Source organism: Melospiza georgiana, chromosome 22 (genome assembly GCF_028018845.1).
Source record: "Melospiza georgiana isolate bMelGeo1 chromosome 22, bMelGeo1.pri, whole genome shotgun sequence".
NCBI classification, from domain to species: Eukaryota; Metazoa; Chordata; class Aves; order Passeriformes; family Passerellidae; genus Melospiza; species Melospiza georgiana.
In genome coordinates this window covers 5,113,985-5,130,518 of record NC_080451.1, presented here as the reverse complement: position 1 = coordinate 5,130,518, position 16,534 = coordinate 5,113,985, and the positions used below count along the sequence as shown (strand labels likewise).

At 50.8% G+C, this 16,534-nt stretch overlaps 1 protein-coding gene across 1 annotated transcript in view; it reads right to left on the bottom strand.

The window, feature by feature from the left end:
- The window catches only part of CAPZB (capping actin protein of muscle Z-line subunit beta), a 64,708-nt gene extending 53,599 nt beyond the window's left edge, over positions 1 to 11,109 (bottom strand). The window contains exon 1 of the mRNA XM_058039547.1: positions 10,999 to 11,109. Within this exon, the coding sequence (XP_057895530.1) occupies positions 10,999 to 11,001 (3 nt within the window). The 5' untranslated portion in view covers positions 11,002 to 11,109. The remainder of the gene's footprint in view (positions 1 to 10,998) is intronic.
- Between the last annotated feature and the right edge of the window lie 5,425 nt (positions 11,110 to 16,534).

Below are 16,534 nucleotides of genomic sequence, written 5' to 3'. Positions count from 1 at the left end.
ACTCTGGTCACTGGTCAGTTTGCAGGCAAAATATCTCTGTAAATTAATCCAGGGCCAGAAAGACACAACCAGCAAATGACTCTTTTTCCTTCCTTTCAAGCTGCAGACATACCCAGGATTGTAAATCACATATTTCCTGTCAGTTCTCCCAACAGGAATGTCTGACTAATATTTCAGCTTTGTGGTACTACAGCACTAAGTTTTTTTTTAATTGAAACAGATACCCAGCTTCCCCTCCTGCTTGTCATTTTAATCCCTGCCAACTTGCAGAGCTGCAAGGGCAGAAGATTCCCTTTTCCAATGACACAACTGGACAGACACACAACTGCTAGAAGCTGCAGCAAGGCCTGAATTATTGTAACCCCTGGGAAATAAAAAGTACAGTAGTATGTTAAGTTGCAAGGTTTCCTTTTCAGCTGTCAGCATTCACTTTTTAGGATATTAGATGGGAACTGTCTGACCTGGGAAATCCCAGAGAAGTTCTGCACTCATGACATTTCCATCAGCTGCACATATTCCTCACAATCTGGTTTTCCATATGACTTTTCCCTTGACTATTAACCCTCCTCTGGCAGCTCCTATCTAAAACCATTTGTAATGGACTCATAAATCACAGCTCTGTGACAGCAAGGTGTGCTGGGGAGGACCAGCAATAGCACAGTTAGGAAACAATCAAAGGTAATAAAACCTGAACACAGACTCTGCTGTGGACTGTCATAAAAGGTCAAAGATTATTAAAAAACAAGACACTGATGCAGACCTCATTCTCCTTCTCTCCAGCCACTTTTGCCTTTGTCTGGTTTTGGTTGGGGTGTGCAGTGGTTTTTATTATCTCCAACACGTCTGAGCACATGGAATGCTCAGGAACCAGCTCAGCCCAATTTGCTGTGGTCAAGCCCAAACAGCCCCAAGTGCTGCCACCACTCCTCCCAGGAATACCAAGTGAGAAGGATCAGAGATTAAAATAAAAGCAAGAAGTGATGGATCAGAAGGCTTTAGCAGAGGCTGCTGTGCTCTGGCTGCCCCAGGTCCCCTGTAATCTGTATTTATTTACACGTCACAGCTTCTGAGTCAGCAGATCCTCCTTGGAGATGTTTTCCTGCACATTATTCACCTCATTCTGCAGTGCTCCAGCTTCTGAGTACAACTGAGCAGCACCAGCCCCAGTTAATGACAGAACACACTCTCACAACTTGTTCCCTGAGTTCAGGTGCTGGTGTTGTACACACTGCAAACACAGCCAAAAAAAACCCACAAAAACACTGAGCAGCTTTTGTCCTCCTCTGCTCCAGGAATGGAACTCAGGTGAAGTTCAGAGGGACAAGAGGGACCTCTTTGAAGAGGTTCTCTAGGAACAAGCAGCTCATCCATCTGCCCTGCAGCCTCATGAGGAGGAACTAAAATAATCCATGGGCAGGAGAGAGGCAAGGCAGCTTCACTGTCTTTGGCACCAGTGCTGCTGACACAGGACACTTCTCACCATGCCAGGCTGCCAACACAGCCAGGGCAAGTCCTGCACAGATTAAAGGAGCAGCCATGGGCTTCTAGGGCAGCCACCACAGAGATCTTCTCCTCCTCAGACAAGCTCAAGGATCAGTGTTTTGCCAAATCTTGGTTATCCCTTTAGCCTCCAGCAGCTCTTCCAAGCATCCTGTGTCTGATTTCCCTTCCTCATCCCCACCTCCAAACCAGGCCAGCTCCCTGCCCACAGGACAAGCCCCAACCCCCCAGCCCAACTCTAAAACAATCATCAAGTGGGTTCTAATACACTGAAGGCACTCCCATCTATGAGCCTCTAAATAATCCATAATAATGTTCAAAAACATTTTACACCCAGGGAGGAGGAGCTACAACCCCTGAGAGCCTGGAGCAGGGCACTTGTCTGCAATTCCCTGTTTACCAGTAAGGTTCAGGCATCTCCAGGAGCACATTCTGCAGCTGTGGGTGTTTTCTGAAGGTGTTCTCTGAGCAGATGCAGTTCCTGTTAGCATATCTACAGAGAAAAATTAACAATTCCTTGGCACCTCCTTCCCAGCAAGGATGTATTTCCAGGTGGCACAAACTTGGGTCTACTCTCAAAACTAATGTATCCCTTTAGTTTATACAAATCCAGGGCAGGTCTCCATCATGTGCCCAAGGAAAAGAGGCATCACACACCAACAGGAGAGCAGGATGGAGCAGCACCAAGGCTTTCTGGGAACAGCTTCTCATCCCGACCTTTTGCCAGGATCACTAATGATTTCTGCACCAGCATTTGTCTTCTGGGTAACAGAAACAATGTTTTATTTATTAAACTTGTCATTGAACATGACAATGCAATTTACTGGCTTTCATCTGGTGCCAAGAATTCCTGTGAAGCATAAAGTTTGCAAAAAGTCACTTCCCCATAAATCGTGGCAGTGAGTGACTATGCAACCTGCTAGCCCCACATGAAAGAGGAAAGTGGGGCTGCAGATAAAAGTTGCACAGATTGCAAAAAAAAAAAACATGCTTAACTTCTAATAAATGGGTTAAAGACATTGAAGTTGCCTGTAGAACTGACCAACTTTGCCAACAGGTTTTATGATTAATGTTACTGTACAGTGGGGGATTTTCCCCATTTTCAGTCTCAATTTCACAAAAATAACATTTTCTTTGTTAGCTCTAACTAGAGATAGGAAATCTTAGCTAAACAAAACGCAAATAACCTGTTAGAGCACAGCACTGAGGGACAAGGACTTGGCCTGATTTTGCAAGCTTTCCTGAGGCAGCTGCAACACCTGGTTTCACTACGAGGAGAGATGAACACAAACGTGTTTGTGCCCCAAAATGTTTTGAAATCACCCAATGCAGTAGGTCTGAGTCAGTTCACAAGCCTGGTGACCTGTTTTTCACACTGTCTTCCTGCCTTCCACTCAAATCTTCTGAGGAAGAGCCCCAGTCCATCCCTAGAGAAGGGCTGCCTAATTTTTACAGGGGTCACTTCTTTCATTTTTTTTAATTGAAACCATAATTACTACAAATACAGCAGCTCTGAGATTCAGCACTGCCATTTGCCATCCTGACCATCTGCAAACATGTCATTTGTGATGCTTTCTTTTAATCCTGCTAATGCCCAATGACCTTTTCAAATGCTCTTTTCTTCTATGCACTCCTGTTTGCTTCATGTTCCAATCAGGCTGGTCACAGAAGTTTTAGACCTGCTCAATTAAAATTGAGAAGTTTTTATGTTGTGCAGAAAGAGCAAAGTTGGGCAAGTTGGTTTTGGCCTGGCAGATCCAGGTTCTCCTTGCAGTCAACTGCAACTTAAATGCAGTTTTGTGAGAAATCACATCAAAAACATTTGAGAAAATACACACTATGGAGCAGGCACTGTGTCTGAAGGTGACTGTGCTTACTGACAGCAGAACTAACAGTGTCAACATCCCAAATTCAGGATTTGCTCTATCCCAGCTCTCTGTGGAGCCAACAGCTGCCTGGCTTGAGGTGCAAACTCAGCACTTTGCAGCTCCTGGAGGCTGCAGCCAGGGTTGTAAATTCAGGAGATAACTCTGGCGAGTAACCGGATGCCTGGCAAGGCAGGCAGGGGACAGAGGATCTCTCATTAGCCCTCTTCCCTCAAAGTTCTGCCATTCCTCAAAGGTCAGGAAAGTAGGTTAATATGCCTGGTGCTTGGGTCACACATGAGATGGCTCAGCGAGTGCCCTGCAGGGCTCTTCCCAGCTGGGGAAAGGGGATTCTGCCTCAGGACACCCCAAATATTCTGCAGGGTTGGCTGAGGGCCCTTCCCAGCTGGGAAAAGAGGATTCTGCTGGGTCAGAGCCTCAGGACACCCCAATATTCCACAGGGTCAGCTGAGGGCCCTTCCCAGCTGGAGCAAAGGGATTCTCAGCCCAGTTCTGCCCCAGGAATTCCAGGTTTAAAGCAGGAAGCTCCTGGCTTTGCACACCTACAGCCATAGGAATATCACACCTAACAGCACATTCACAGCTGCCACAATTCCTTCCTCTGCTGGAATTCCCAGACCTGCCCATCCCTGCAGGTTTTTCATGCCTTCCTCATCACTTCTGAACCCACCTGAGCACACAGGCAGCCAGCTCCACAGGCTCTGGTGCCATTCCCAGCAGGGTGACACTTTCTGTGGCAGCAGGGCTCACCTGGCACACCTGTGCCAGCTTCAACCCCCAGCAGGTTTTTCCTGCAGTTAACAGTTACTCCACCTTGTCACTCTGCACCTTCCCAAGCTCTGCATCAGCCCTGCCTGGACTCATGGCTACCTCAAGCTGCTTTTGGCCACCCAGAGGAGCAGCATCAATGCTGAGCCAAGATCACACCCAAACCTCTCTCTGCGGGGTGGCAGCACCTGGTGGATAAATACAGCTGCAGTCAGCACAATGCAGCTGATATTGTACCTCATCCCTCCATTTCATGCCTCTCTCCTCCCTTGCATTAACACCAAAAGCCCCAGCTCTTGTTTCCTGAGGTGTCTCAGGTTGCAAGCCCAGGCTGGCAGCCAGGCCTGACAGAAGCTTTTTAAATCCTGGTATTTACCAAGGCAAAAATGTCCAGGGAAGGCAGGTAACACAACATCACTGTCAAACTCAGCAGTTTGTCTAATGGAAAAGAGAAAAAAAGTATCACCTAAAGAAACACAAACAGAACTCCCTGAGAGAATAAAGAGTATTTTATTTATGGTGGCTTCAGGCAACCACTAAGCTTCTGCCTTCAGTGCAGTCTCAAACATTTTTCCTTCCTCACAAAATCCTCTTACTTAAGTGCTGTTTCCAGCCTTGTTTCAGCTGATGCTGCTAAAACTGAGAGCTCCTGAGTTCTGCTTTCACCCAGGCCCTTAACACACCCACTGCAACAAGGACGTGACTGAAATTCCAAGGGAGCACAGCAGGAAAGGTCTGGGCTCCACTCTGTGAGGAGGACGTCCCTTCAGGGAAGGACAGGACAGTCCCCTTCAGAGGCAGAGAAGGACAGGACAGTCCCCTTTGTGGCCAGGGAGGGAGAGTCCTGTCCCCTTCAGGGCCAGGGAGGGACAGTCCCCTTCAGGGAAGGACAGGACAGTCCCCTTCAGAGGTAGAGAAGGACAGGACAGTCCCCTCCAGAGCCAGGGAGGGACAGCTTAGTCCCCTCCAGAGTCAGGCAGGGACACATCAGGGAGGGACAGTCCCCTCCAGAGCCAGGGAAGGACAGTCCTGTCCCCTCCAGAGCCCTTCAGGGCCAGGGAAGGACACATCAGGGACAGACAGTCCCCTCCAGAGCCAGGGAAGGACAGTCCTGTCCCTTCCAGAGCCAGGGAGGGACAGTCCTGTCCCCTCCAGATCAGGGAAGGACAGTCCTGTCCCCTTCATGGCCAGGGAAGGACAGAGCCCCTCCAGAGGCAGGGAAGGACAGTCCTGTCCCCTCCAGAGGCAGGGAGGAACAGGACAGTCCCCTCCAGAGGCAGAGAAGGACAGTCCTGTCCCCTCCAGAGGCAGGGAGGGACAGTTTAGTCCCCTCCAGGGCAGGACAGGACAGTCCCCTTCAAATCAGGGAAGGACAGTCCTGTCCCCTCCAGAGGCGGGGAGGAACAGGACAGTCCCCTATACAGCCAGGGAAGCACAGAGCCCCTCCAAGCCAGGGAGGGACAGTCCTGTCCCCTCCAGATCAGGGAAGGACAGTCCAGTCCCCTCCAGGGCCAGGGAGGCTCTGCAGCAGGGCTGCAACCCCTGCCCTCCAGTCCCCAGGGGTTAAACCCAGAGCCAGGGCGCCCAAAGCAAGCCTGCACTGGAATAATGCAGCTCCACTGATGAAAAAAAGGAACTTAGTGAGGTTTAATCTGCACAGAGCCAGGAATAAAGAAGGCAACTTCTGAGCAGGGCAGCCAGATAAGTCAAGTGGCTGCAAATCCATTTCCTAATTCTTCAGGCCGGCTTGGAAGGTGTGGCACAAAGAGCAGGAGCTCAAAGCAAGCTGCACATTTCCTTCTAAAGCCTCAGAGAGGGAGGGAGGGCAAAACAGCAGCACCAGAGAATACAAGGAAATGAATCCAGTGCTGGGTGCCAAGGCTCAGACCACCACTCCAGGAAACACAGCACCAGGTGGTACCTAATGCAACTAAAGTCATTCTAAATAGAAGATAACTTTGGGCACAAAACAACAGAATAGAGCCTCGCTCAAAACTTCACTGCATCAAAAACACAAGAGAAGGACAGGGTTCCACTGCATCTGCCATTCCAGGGGAGAATTACAATGATTTAGCTGAGAAACAAGCCAAGCTCCTTCCTTAAATGATAAACCCTGTCAGATAACCAGCAGAGCTTTAAAACTTCCTCAATACCACATTTCCCCTCGTGCCACACCAAGGAAGTCTCAAATGTCTCATCCAGCACACGGCCAAGAGCTGCAACTCCCCAGCACAGCCTGTCTGCAACATCTGCTCCCATCCTGCCTTAGGACGAGGGACTAAGAAGGGAATTTTGGCCTCTGCACCAGGTCCAGGACCCCTGAATTATTGAGGTCAAATCACAAGAGTTTCTCACCCTCCCAGTGTTCCACTCACACCTTAACCAGGTTCCCACCACAGCACTTGGGCACTGCTCAGAGGAACCCCTCAGTCACAGACTATTGAATATTTAAGAAGGCATCACACCAAAGAGGAAGAAAAGGATCAGTTTATACTCCACTCACCCCCACTGCACTGCCCTGAGCTCCTGATCCTCAACTTAGAGAAGCTTTTTAATTATCACAACCTATCAGCAAACATAATTTGGGCTAAAGCCCAACTAGAGAGAGCAGGAAGCCTGGGAAAAGCTTGTGTTGGTCAGATATATTAATTACTCCTTCAGGGATGAAGCCTCTGCTGCAAAGAAATTCAAATTTGAAATCTCATGTTTTTAAGTGAGGTTTTTTTTGCCCTTATTCCTGGAAATGGCAAAGGCTCAGGAAGAACTGAAGCATACACAAGCTTTGGGCCTTTCTCCTTGCATTAAGGAGAGACACAAAAATTTATTTGCTTGAGGCTTTTGAAATTCTTCAGAACTCCCAGCATGAATCAGTGGGAAAGCAGGAAATTTTATCATGCACTTTAAAAATCAGTTTATGAATCACTTTAGAAAGGGACTGACTAAAACATATTGATAAAAACAGAAGATCAGCATCTCCTTTGAGTATCTTCTACTTGGACAATCACCTCCTTCACCTGGAAATAGAAGTTATTAAAGCACATTGGATCAAACCAGGGTAAAACAGGGCTGAGCATGGACCAGCCTGGACCAGATGGCCTTAAAGGTCCTTCCAACCCAAACTATCCTGGGATTTCACAGCCCTAAACCAGGCACAGGCACCTCTCAGAACCTCACATTTCTCCAGTAAAGCTGCTCCCTTCAGCAGGCACTGAAAAGAGTTTTATTTTACCTTGAGGTGGGTCTGTCAGGGTGTGAACCAGCTCAAATTGCAGCAAAACATTTCTCTACAAGTTCACTTTGCAGGGTAAGGAGCTCCTTGGATTTGACCAAACACCCCCTCAAAGGGCAGGCACAAGGACAAACAGGGGCACAGGATACTGCTACAGAAGTACCCTGAGCCTAAATTTGAATTTTAAGGCTTTGGGGTGACCTGACTGGGGCTTTCCAGTGCCTGAAGGAGCTGTGAGGAAGGATGGTGACAGACTATGGACAGGACACAGGGAATGGCTCCCACTGCCAGAGGGCAGGGATGGGTGGGAAGGAAGGAATTGTTCCCTGTGAGGGTGGGCAGGCCCTGGCACAGGGTGCCCACTGGATCCCTGGCAGTGCCCAAGGTCCAAGTGCAGGCTGGATGGGCCTGGAGCAGCCTGGGACAGTGGAATGGGATGGGCTTCAAGGTCCCTCCCACATCAAACCATTCCACATTCTCTGATGCCCCAATCGCAAACTGGAGCAGCAGAGAGCACTGGGCAGTGCTGCATGATGATGATGATGATGAGCACCCCAGCCATCCTTCACCAGGGAAGTCAGGGATGGATGGAAAGCAAAGCTGACAGCTGTGGAAGCAGAAATTGAGAAGGGCAGCATTGTCACTTTTCCAAAGAACGTAATTTCTCAACTCAACTCCACTAACAAGGACTAAAAATAGCCCCCCAAAAGAGCTGAGCTGCACTTTCATTCTGTTTCACTCCCAGATGTGAACTAGCCTCGTATCAGCATGTATATTTACCATATGAGGAAATCCTGTTTGAACAACTTCAGCTGCTGAATGCTTCCCCTGCCCAGCAAACCACAGCTGAAGCATCACTGCAAGGGCAGCATTCCCCCTCCCAGAGATCCCCTCTGACTTGATTATTTTGGGGCATTTGCAGTTTAAGATCACATTGAGCTAAGCTCACACACTTGGCTGGCCTGATCCAACACAGACTCCACAAAAGAGCTGAAGTTGGTGTTTCTCAAAGGCACGAGGTGCACAGGACTTGCTGTGGGTACTGAAAACATCCCCCCACCCTCACAGCACACGGTGGAGGTACAAAAAGGACATGACCAGGTCACAGATGGGCTCTGATTCCACACAAACAAATCCTGTCCTGAAAATCTGAGTGACCCTGAGCAGCACAGGAGGTTTGTGCTGGTGTCACTGTCACCTCACACACCCTGGGCTGGGCTTCACTGCTCCTTATCTGCCTCACAAATCCTACACAGATGATGCCCAGCCAGCACTGCACTAGGCAGCCTGAATTTATGGATGATTAAATCATAAATTTTGCTAAAATTGTCCTCCTTTTCCCCAAGAATTGCATAGCAGAAGAAATCCTTGCTAACATGATCAGGCCAGTTTACATAACCTGGAAATTAAGGGTTTTATTTTTACAAAGAGTAACTGGATCCCATCCATTTGTAACCCACAATTCCAGAAAATCTCAGCAGATCCACTCTCCCAAGTGCTGCTTTGCCCTGAACTGTGCATTCCATTTATTTTTAGCACAGGAGACTCCATCCATCCATCCATCCATCCATCCATCCAGGCAGTTTTCAAGCTCCATGTGCTGCCCTGCCCTGTTTCCCTGAGCACCTGACTGAAATGTGGGCACAGCTCTGAGCTCTCCAAGGAGACAAAGCTCTGCTCTACACAAATATTGGTAACCCTGAGGTATCAGGAAGGTGTTTCACCCAATATCCTGCACCACACCACCTGCTCTCTGCAGTGGAAGGGCCATTCCATCCTCTCAGTGCTCCACTTCTGCTCTCAGAGCACCAAAAGCAAAGCTCCTGGAAGAACCCCAAACACTGGGTTTGCACATGAGCTGAAAATGGAGGCTTGCAGGTTCATCCCTGGAGTCCTTTTAACACTGGAAACCACCACAAGAGTGTTGGAAGTTCTGAGCCAATTTTTCCTATGCCCAGTGGTCTCCACAACTAAACATGAAAAAAACAGAAGGCAGCAAAACCTGGTGACACTCAGGAAATTTCCAAAGGATTTGTGCTGCACCTCCTCCAAACAACTGGCACAGTTACATTTAAACCCTGACTGGATGTTTTTATACCCCTTCAAAGTTAGTACCACTGTTGTTACTTTCCATGAAGCCTCCTTGTTTTCTCTGAGCTCTTTTCCTGTGACAATTTTTTGCAGGGGCATAAGTTAGGAGAGTTTGCTGGAATCCCAGTTTGAGATTCCAAGGCAGGTCCTGCACACACAGATGTCAGTGTGTTAAAATCAGGCCCACAGCTGGAATGAGATGCTCTGTGCTGGACTCAGGTGCAGCACCTGCTCCTGTCTGGACCAACACGGAACAGAACTTTGATCATAACTGTTCTTCACCTTTCACCTGACATTAAAATCTTTATCCTGCATGACACAGCTCGCTCCAGCTCCAGAGAAAGAACATAAGGCATTGCCTCTGGAATTCCTATGGATGAAGGCAAGAAGTGAAGGATTACACTGATGTGGTTAAACTGCTGTAGAGCCAGGCTGTGGGGTGTTCCTTTGTGAGCTAAACACATTTGAACATTGCTGAATTGTCCTGCTGGAAACCCTGACTCACAAATCCCCAGGAGCATGAAGTGATGTGATTCCCTCCAAGTGCCTGAGGAGCTCGGGAACAGCCCCTGAGCAGAGCAGGGCCCGGGCAGCGGCTGGAGGCTGCTCCCTCTGCACAGCACCGAAGGGGAATCGAGAGGGTTCGTGCCCCGGGCTAATCCACTCGGGAAACACAGCGAGACAGATCAGGGCACACGGCTGAGCCAACCGGGGCTTCTCCGGGGGAAGGGAAAGCTCCCAGCCCTGAGGAGGAGCAGCACCCAGGGCTGCAGCCCCTTTGCTCTCCACATTTCACAGCTCCAGGCGAGCCCGGCACACGCAGGGCAGGGGCAGCTCCGGGCGGGGGACACAGCCCGGCCACGGGAACCACGGGCCCGGCGGGGGACACAGCCCGGCCCCGGGAACCACGGGCCCGGCGGGGGACACAGCCGGGCTTTGGGCACGGGAGCCACGGCCACGGGCCGGGGACACAGCCCGGGCTCGGGAGCCACAGCCCTGCTTTGGGCACGGGAGCCACGGGCCCGGCGGGGGACACAGCCCGGGCTCGGACACGGCAGCCACGGGCCCGGCAGGGGACACAGCCCGGACTCGGGCACGGCAGCCACAGCCACGGCCCAGCGCTCCCAGCGCCCCAGGCGGCACCGTTCTCCGCCAAAGCGGAAGCACTGCCCGTGTCATTCCACATCCTTCCCCCTGGAAGCACCGCCCGGTACCGGGACCGGCGGGCTGGCAGTGACCGGGCAGCGCAGCCCCGGGCGAGCCCCCCGCCCCCGGGCCCTGCGGAGCGCCGGGCAGAGCCTCCGCCAGCCCCAGCCCCCCCCGGCAGCGCCCTCAGGCCGGGCCAGCCCTCCCTGCGCCCCGGCGGCACCGCCCGGGCCGTCCCTCCCTCCGTCCCCACCGCCCGGGGGAGGCCGGGCGAGGCCCCCCGGTGCGAGGGGGCGGTGTGGGCGCAGGACCCGGCGCGGGGGGCGGTGCGGAAGGGCGGGGGCCGCGGGCGGGGGCGCGGGGCCGGCCCGCTCTCACCATGTCGGCTGGGCGGGTGCGCGGGGCGGTAGAACGGCGGCGCCTCCCGGTCCGTCCCTGTCGCTTCGACGCCGCGGCCCGTCCGCTTCCGCCGCCGCCCGGCAGTGAACATCCGGGTCAGCGCGGCCGGCCCCGCCCCCGCGCCGCTCCCCGCCAATCAGCGCGCGGCTCGCCGGCCATCGCCAAGTATGGATGCGCGGCGGCGGGGCGGGGGGGCGGGGCGGAGCGAACCACGCCACCGGCGCGGGGGGGACGCGGCGCACGGCGGCACCAACTGCGGCGCGGGGGTGAGCGCGGCGGCCAATCAGAGCCCGGGGGCCGGCCCGGGGGCGGGGCCTGCGGGGGGCGCGCCCGCAGCTCGGGCCCGGCCCTCAGTCGGTCCCGGAGCCTCTGCGCGGGAACATCGCTCCCTAAATGCACTTGTGGAAGTTTAAACCAAAGGCAGCACGAGGCAGGCGGGCTGCACGGCAAACGCCGCCCAGAAAAGATAACGAGCAGCAAACTCGTAACCCTAAAGGTGCGTTTTACACAGGTAAACTGCACTTTACATGCTTGTAATGTATCTGCCAGGTCTGAAGTGATGTGGAAGAATGAGCAACCTCCAGCTGCTTAAGGCCAGGGGTAATTATTAATTATTTTTAAAAGGAAATGATGCATTATTTTAAAAGGAATTATTAGTTATTTCTAAAAGGATGTGTGTTGGATGGGAGGTGCCTGCTGGAAGGCAGGCAGGTGCTGACACAGGCTGCTGTGCCAGCGATAACGGGATCTCAGATTTGTCAGGGCACAAAGGGACCTCAGGGGACACCTGATCCAACCCCCACCAAGGCAGAGTGCCCTGGAGGTGACCTGAAGCAGGATCTCCAAAAACAGGGTATATGCACTAATAAAACATTTCTATTCTGCTCAGACTGCCCCAAAATAAAGCATTTTTTCCTATTACTGGGGTGATTCCCACTACAGTGATTTCAGGTAAGACATCCCAACTGCAGACTCCTGACCTGGCCTCAGTATGGGAATCTCAGAGCTACACCAGACAATGATCCCAGGAAAACATAAAAATCCATTAAGCACCAAGAGCTTCCTCTGCAGCTTCTTTTGGAACAGGTCAGGCCGGGTTTCACCCCAGTTTTATTGCCAGGACCCCAAAAAACCCCATTGGGCCTGTCTGTGCTGCAGATGTGCCCTGGGGAGCCAAAAGCTCTTCCCTGGCATTGCTGCAGGAGCTGGGAGTGCCAACATGGGGTGAAAAATGGCTTTTTGTGGGTGTCACAGACTGGGGTGTCACACAGCTTGTCCCCTGGGTGTCACAGACTGGGGTGTCACACAGGGCTTTTCCTGGGTGTCACAGACAGGGGTGTCACACAGCTTGTCCCCTGGGTGTCACAGACTGGGGTGTCACACAGGGCTTTTCCTGGATGTCACAGACTGGGGTGTCACACAGGGCTGTCACTTGGGTGTCACAGGGGTGTCACACAGCTTGTCCCCTGGGTGTCACAGACAGCGGTGTCACACAGCTTGTCCCCTGGTGTCACAGACAGCGGTGTCACACAGCTTGTCCCCTGGTGTCACAGACAGGGGTGTCACAGACAGGGGTGTCACAGACAGGGGTGTCACACAGCTTGTCCCCTGGTGTCACAGACAGGGGTGTCACAGACAGGGGTGTCACACAGCTTGTCCCCTGGTGTCACAGACTGGGGTGTCACACAGCTTGTCCCCTGGTGTCACAGACAGGGGTGTCACAGACAGGGGTGTCACAGACAGGGGTGTCACACAGCTTGTCCCCTGGTGTCACAGACAGCGGTGTCACACAGCTTGTCCCCTGGTGTCACAGACAGGGGTGTCACAGACAGGGGTGTCACAGACAGGGGTGTCACACAGCTTGTCCCCTGGTGTCACAGACAGGGGTGTCACAGACAGGGGTGTCACACAGCTTGTCCCCTGGTGTCACAGACTGGGGTGTCACACAGCTTGTCCCCCGGTGTCACAGACAGGGGTGTCACACAGGGCTGTCCCCTGGTGTCACAGACAGGGGTGTCACACAGCTTGTCTCTTGGCTGTCACAGACTGGGGTGTCACACAGGGCTTTTCCTGGATGTCACAGACTGGGGTGTCACACAGCTTGTCCCCTGGTGTCACAGACAGGGGTGTCACAGACAGGGGTGTCACACAGCTTGGCCCCTGGTGTCACAGACAGGGGTGTCACAGACAGGGGTGTCACAGACAGGGGTGTCACACAGCTTGTTCCCTGGGTGTCACAGGGGTGTCACACAGGGCTGTCCCTTGGCTGTCACAGACAGGGGTGTCACAGACTGGGGTGTCACACAGCTTGTCCCCTGGGTGTCAAACACTGGGGTGTCACACAGCTTGTCCCCTGGTGTCACAGACTGGGGTGTCACACAGCTTGTCCCCTGGGTGTCAAACACTGGGGTGTCACACAGCTTGTCCCCCGGTGTCACAGACAGCCCCGTTCCCAGGGAAGCACACAGATGGCCCCGGCTCGGGTTACAAAGGCGAGGCAGGCCTGCAGCACACGGATTTGCACCACAATGGAGCCCATGCACACAGAACAGCTCTCAGGGGTGGCACGAATAAACGAGCCCGGAAGGGCGGAGAGAAAACAGGAGAACCATGTCAGGAAAAACAGGAGCTGTATTACTGCACAGAAACACAAAACCACATCCAACTCCATCCAGAGCCACAACCAAACAACCCCAAAGGTGGGAAATTAGGAAATTATCCCTCCCCAGCTGGGAGAGCAGCCCTATGACCTCAGAAGGCTCAACAGAGTCCAAATTCAGTTCTTTGCCACCACTCCTCAGCCCAACCTCCTTCACTCTGCTTTGTAAGATGGAGCAATCCCAAATGGCTCCCATTTTGCAGCTCCCAGATCCTCCTCCAGCCCTTGCATTCCCTCTGAGCTGCCTCCCAACAGTAATTAAGAAAAGCAAACCTGTTCATTACAGGCCAAATTATTCATTCTTTATCCAAGGATCCACACATCTAATGCTCCTCAGGGCTGGGAGGCCAGAACTGATAAATTTGGAAATGCCTGTTGTAAAATTCTCTCTTTCAGTCCCAAAATTCATGCAAAGTACTCCATGACAACTCCACTTGTAGCAGCTTTTAGTTGGAACACAAACAGCTCCTAGCTGCTGGCTGGAGCAGCACAGCAATAGCAGAATTGGGCAGCCCAGTGTATTTCAAACAATTTGAGCTCTAAATGAACGTGGAGGCCAAGAGGATGTTTTTCTTAGTGGAAGAAATACAAGCATCCTGGATTTTGTTCTCCTGCTAATAGGTACAAAGAAGAATAAACAGCTGCTTTTTGTTTTCCCAAAAACATTTGCATTAAGAAGATCTGCAGATTCATTTGGGAAATGGATGTCACATCTTTTTTTTTTTTTTTTTTTTTTCAAATGAGGAGCAGCTGTTTGCTTTGCTTGTTTAGAGCAGGCCAATTTCAGGGATTTTTGGTTGTTTATTAAGATGTAGGGCCAGCCTGCTGCAGTTTGGGGTAGGGAGTGGATCCCAGCAGGCAGAAGGTCCATAATTGTCACCCCATCCCACTTGCTGTGGGATTTATGGAGGGTCAGCACCAAATTCAGGGATATCCCATAATCCAAGCTGTGAGGTGAGTTCCCTGTGCCTCAAGCATTCCCAGAGCTGGAAATGCATCACCCACTCCAGCAAAGAGCTCCCCAAAGAGCTCTGCAGGCACTGCCCTGTCTGAAAGGAGGGTCCATAAACAAAGGGAGCAAACAATGATGTCAGATGACATCTTAAGGGCCCCACAACATCAGATTCATGTGCAATTAATAACAAAGCTTTTGATCCTGCAATCAGCAGCTCTAAAAGCCATGTGCTTTCCCTGTACATTTGATTACATTCGAGGAAGGAAAAGGGTAAACACTTATTAGCATTACAAAGTGCTTTTCACATTCAGCCAGAACTTCCTGAAGCATTTGTGGTCCAGCACGATGTGGTTTTTATTTTATCCTCCTGCATGTGTGGTGAAATGCTATTTGTTTTGTTTATTCCAGCATTTATCCAGGACCAAGGGTGACTGTGAGAACATGCTGAGGAACAGGGTCTGAGAGAAAACTTTCATGCTTCACTGAATAGTCATTTTTTGTAATAAAAAAAGCAAAATCTTGACTTTTTTTTTTTCTTTCTTTTTTTTTTTTTTTTTTTTTTTGGTCAGAATGCCCATTTTCTTTCATGGCACTTGAAAGATAAGTAAACTTTTATTAGGAGTTCTCATAAATTGAATTTATTGCTGCAAGAGTCTTCCAGCAATGGTAAAGTTTAGCTTGCTGGGTTTTATTAGTCAGAGTCAGTAAAACAGCAGCATCACTTGGTTTGAGGCTGAAAACCAAGTGTTTCTTGGAAACTAATATAGGAAAAAGGTACCTCCAACACTACCCAATGTCTTGGAATTCTATGTTGAAGCCACAGATAGTTCTCACTATGGAGATCTCTGTACACAGTGTCAAAATAGCACACAAACAATAAAAAAGTGCCCCATCCTGAATCCAAAGCAGCTTTGCTGAGTGTGTTCTTGGAATTGAAAGTTTTTAGAGTTTCCCCATTTCCTGCACGAACTGATGAGTAACTCCAAATACCAGGTTTAATGAAAAACAACATCTCACCCATTTGGTGGGAGGTTTGAGGCATTCCCCTCCCTGCACTGAGAATGTTGAACCAGACTTTTCTCCACTCCAGCAGCACCCAAGCAGATCTGCTCCTTTGGTTAAGGGAGAGGATAAAGGCAGCAGCACCCAAGGTGTCCAAACACTGCAGGACTGCAGTGTTAGCTTAGCTGCAGCTCCCAGGACACAGTTCATTCCTCTTCCTGCAGCTGCTCCTTTAACTTTGCATTTCCAGCTCAGAAAACTTGAGAGACAAAGTCTTTACCCTGAGCAAAGAGAGGATTGAGGGCATTCTTGTCAAACTTGGTCATTAACTCGCAATAATGTCTGTGGCTTTTCATTAAAAAAGAATCAAGGAGAAGCTGATTAAACACAGCAGAAAGAAACAAAACTTTCCATTCCCTTACTTTTTCCTTGACACGTTGCAGTTCATTTGAAGCCTGCTAATATACCAGCCAAAAGAATTGTAAGGGCCTGCCTGGATTCTTTCTTAATACAATGGTCATGGTTCAGTAGTTAGAATCTGTGTGGAATTAGCCAGAGACATGGAAGAATGGAAAAACATACTGCAAGGCTAAAACCCAGCACTTGTTCATGGGCTGATTCATTAGAAAACCTCATCAATACAGCACAAGGTTTCTCTTTCTGCTATTCTAAAAAATGTCCACGAAATAGTACAGAAAATAAAGACATGAAATGTCAGAGCACTGCTTTTGCCTGGAATTTCAGAGCTGGCAAAAACTCAGGTCAGGGTTTCCATGCAAGTGCTCTCCTGCTGAGCTTTTTGGGGCAAAGCTCATGTTCACAGCAAAAGCAGCCTGGAGCAGAATTAGCACAAGGAGCTGTGCCACATCTTGTCCCATTTCTCCAAGTTCTGCTTCAAG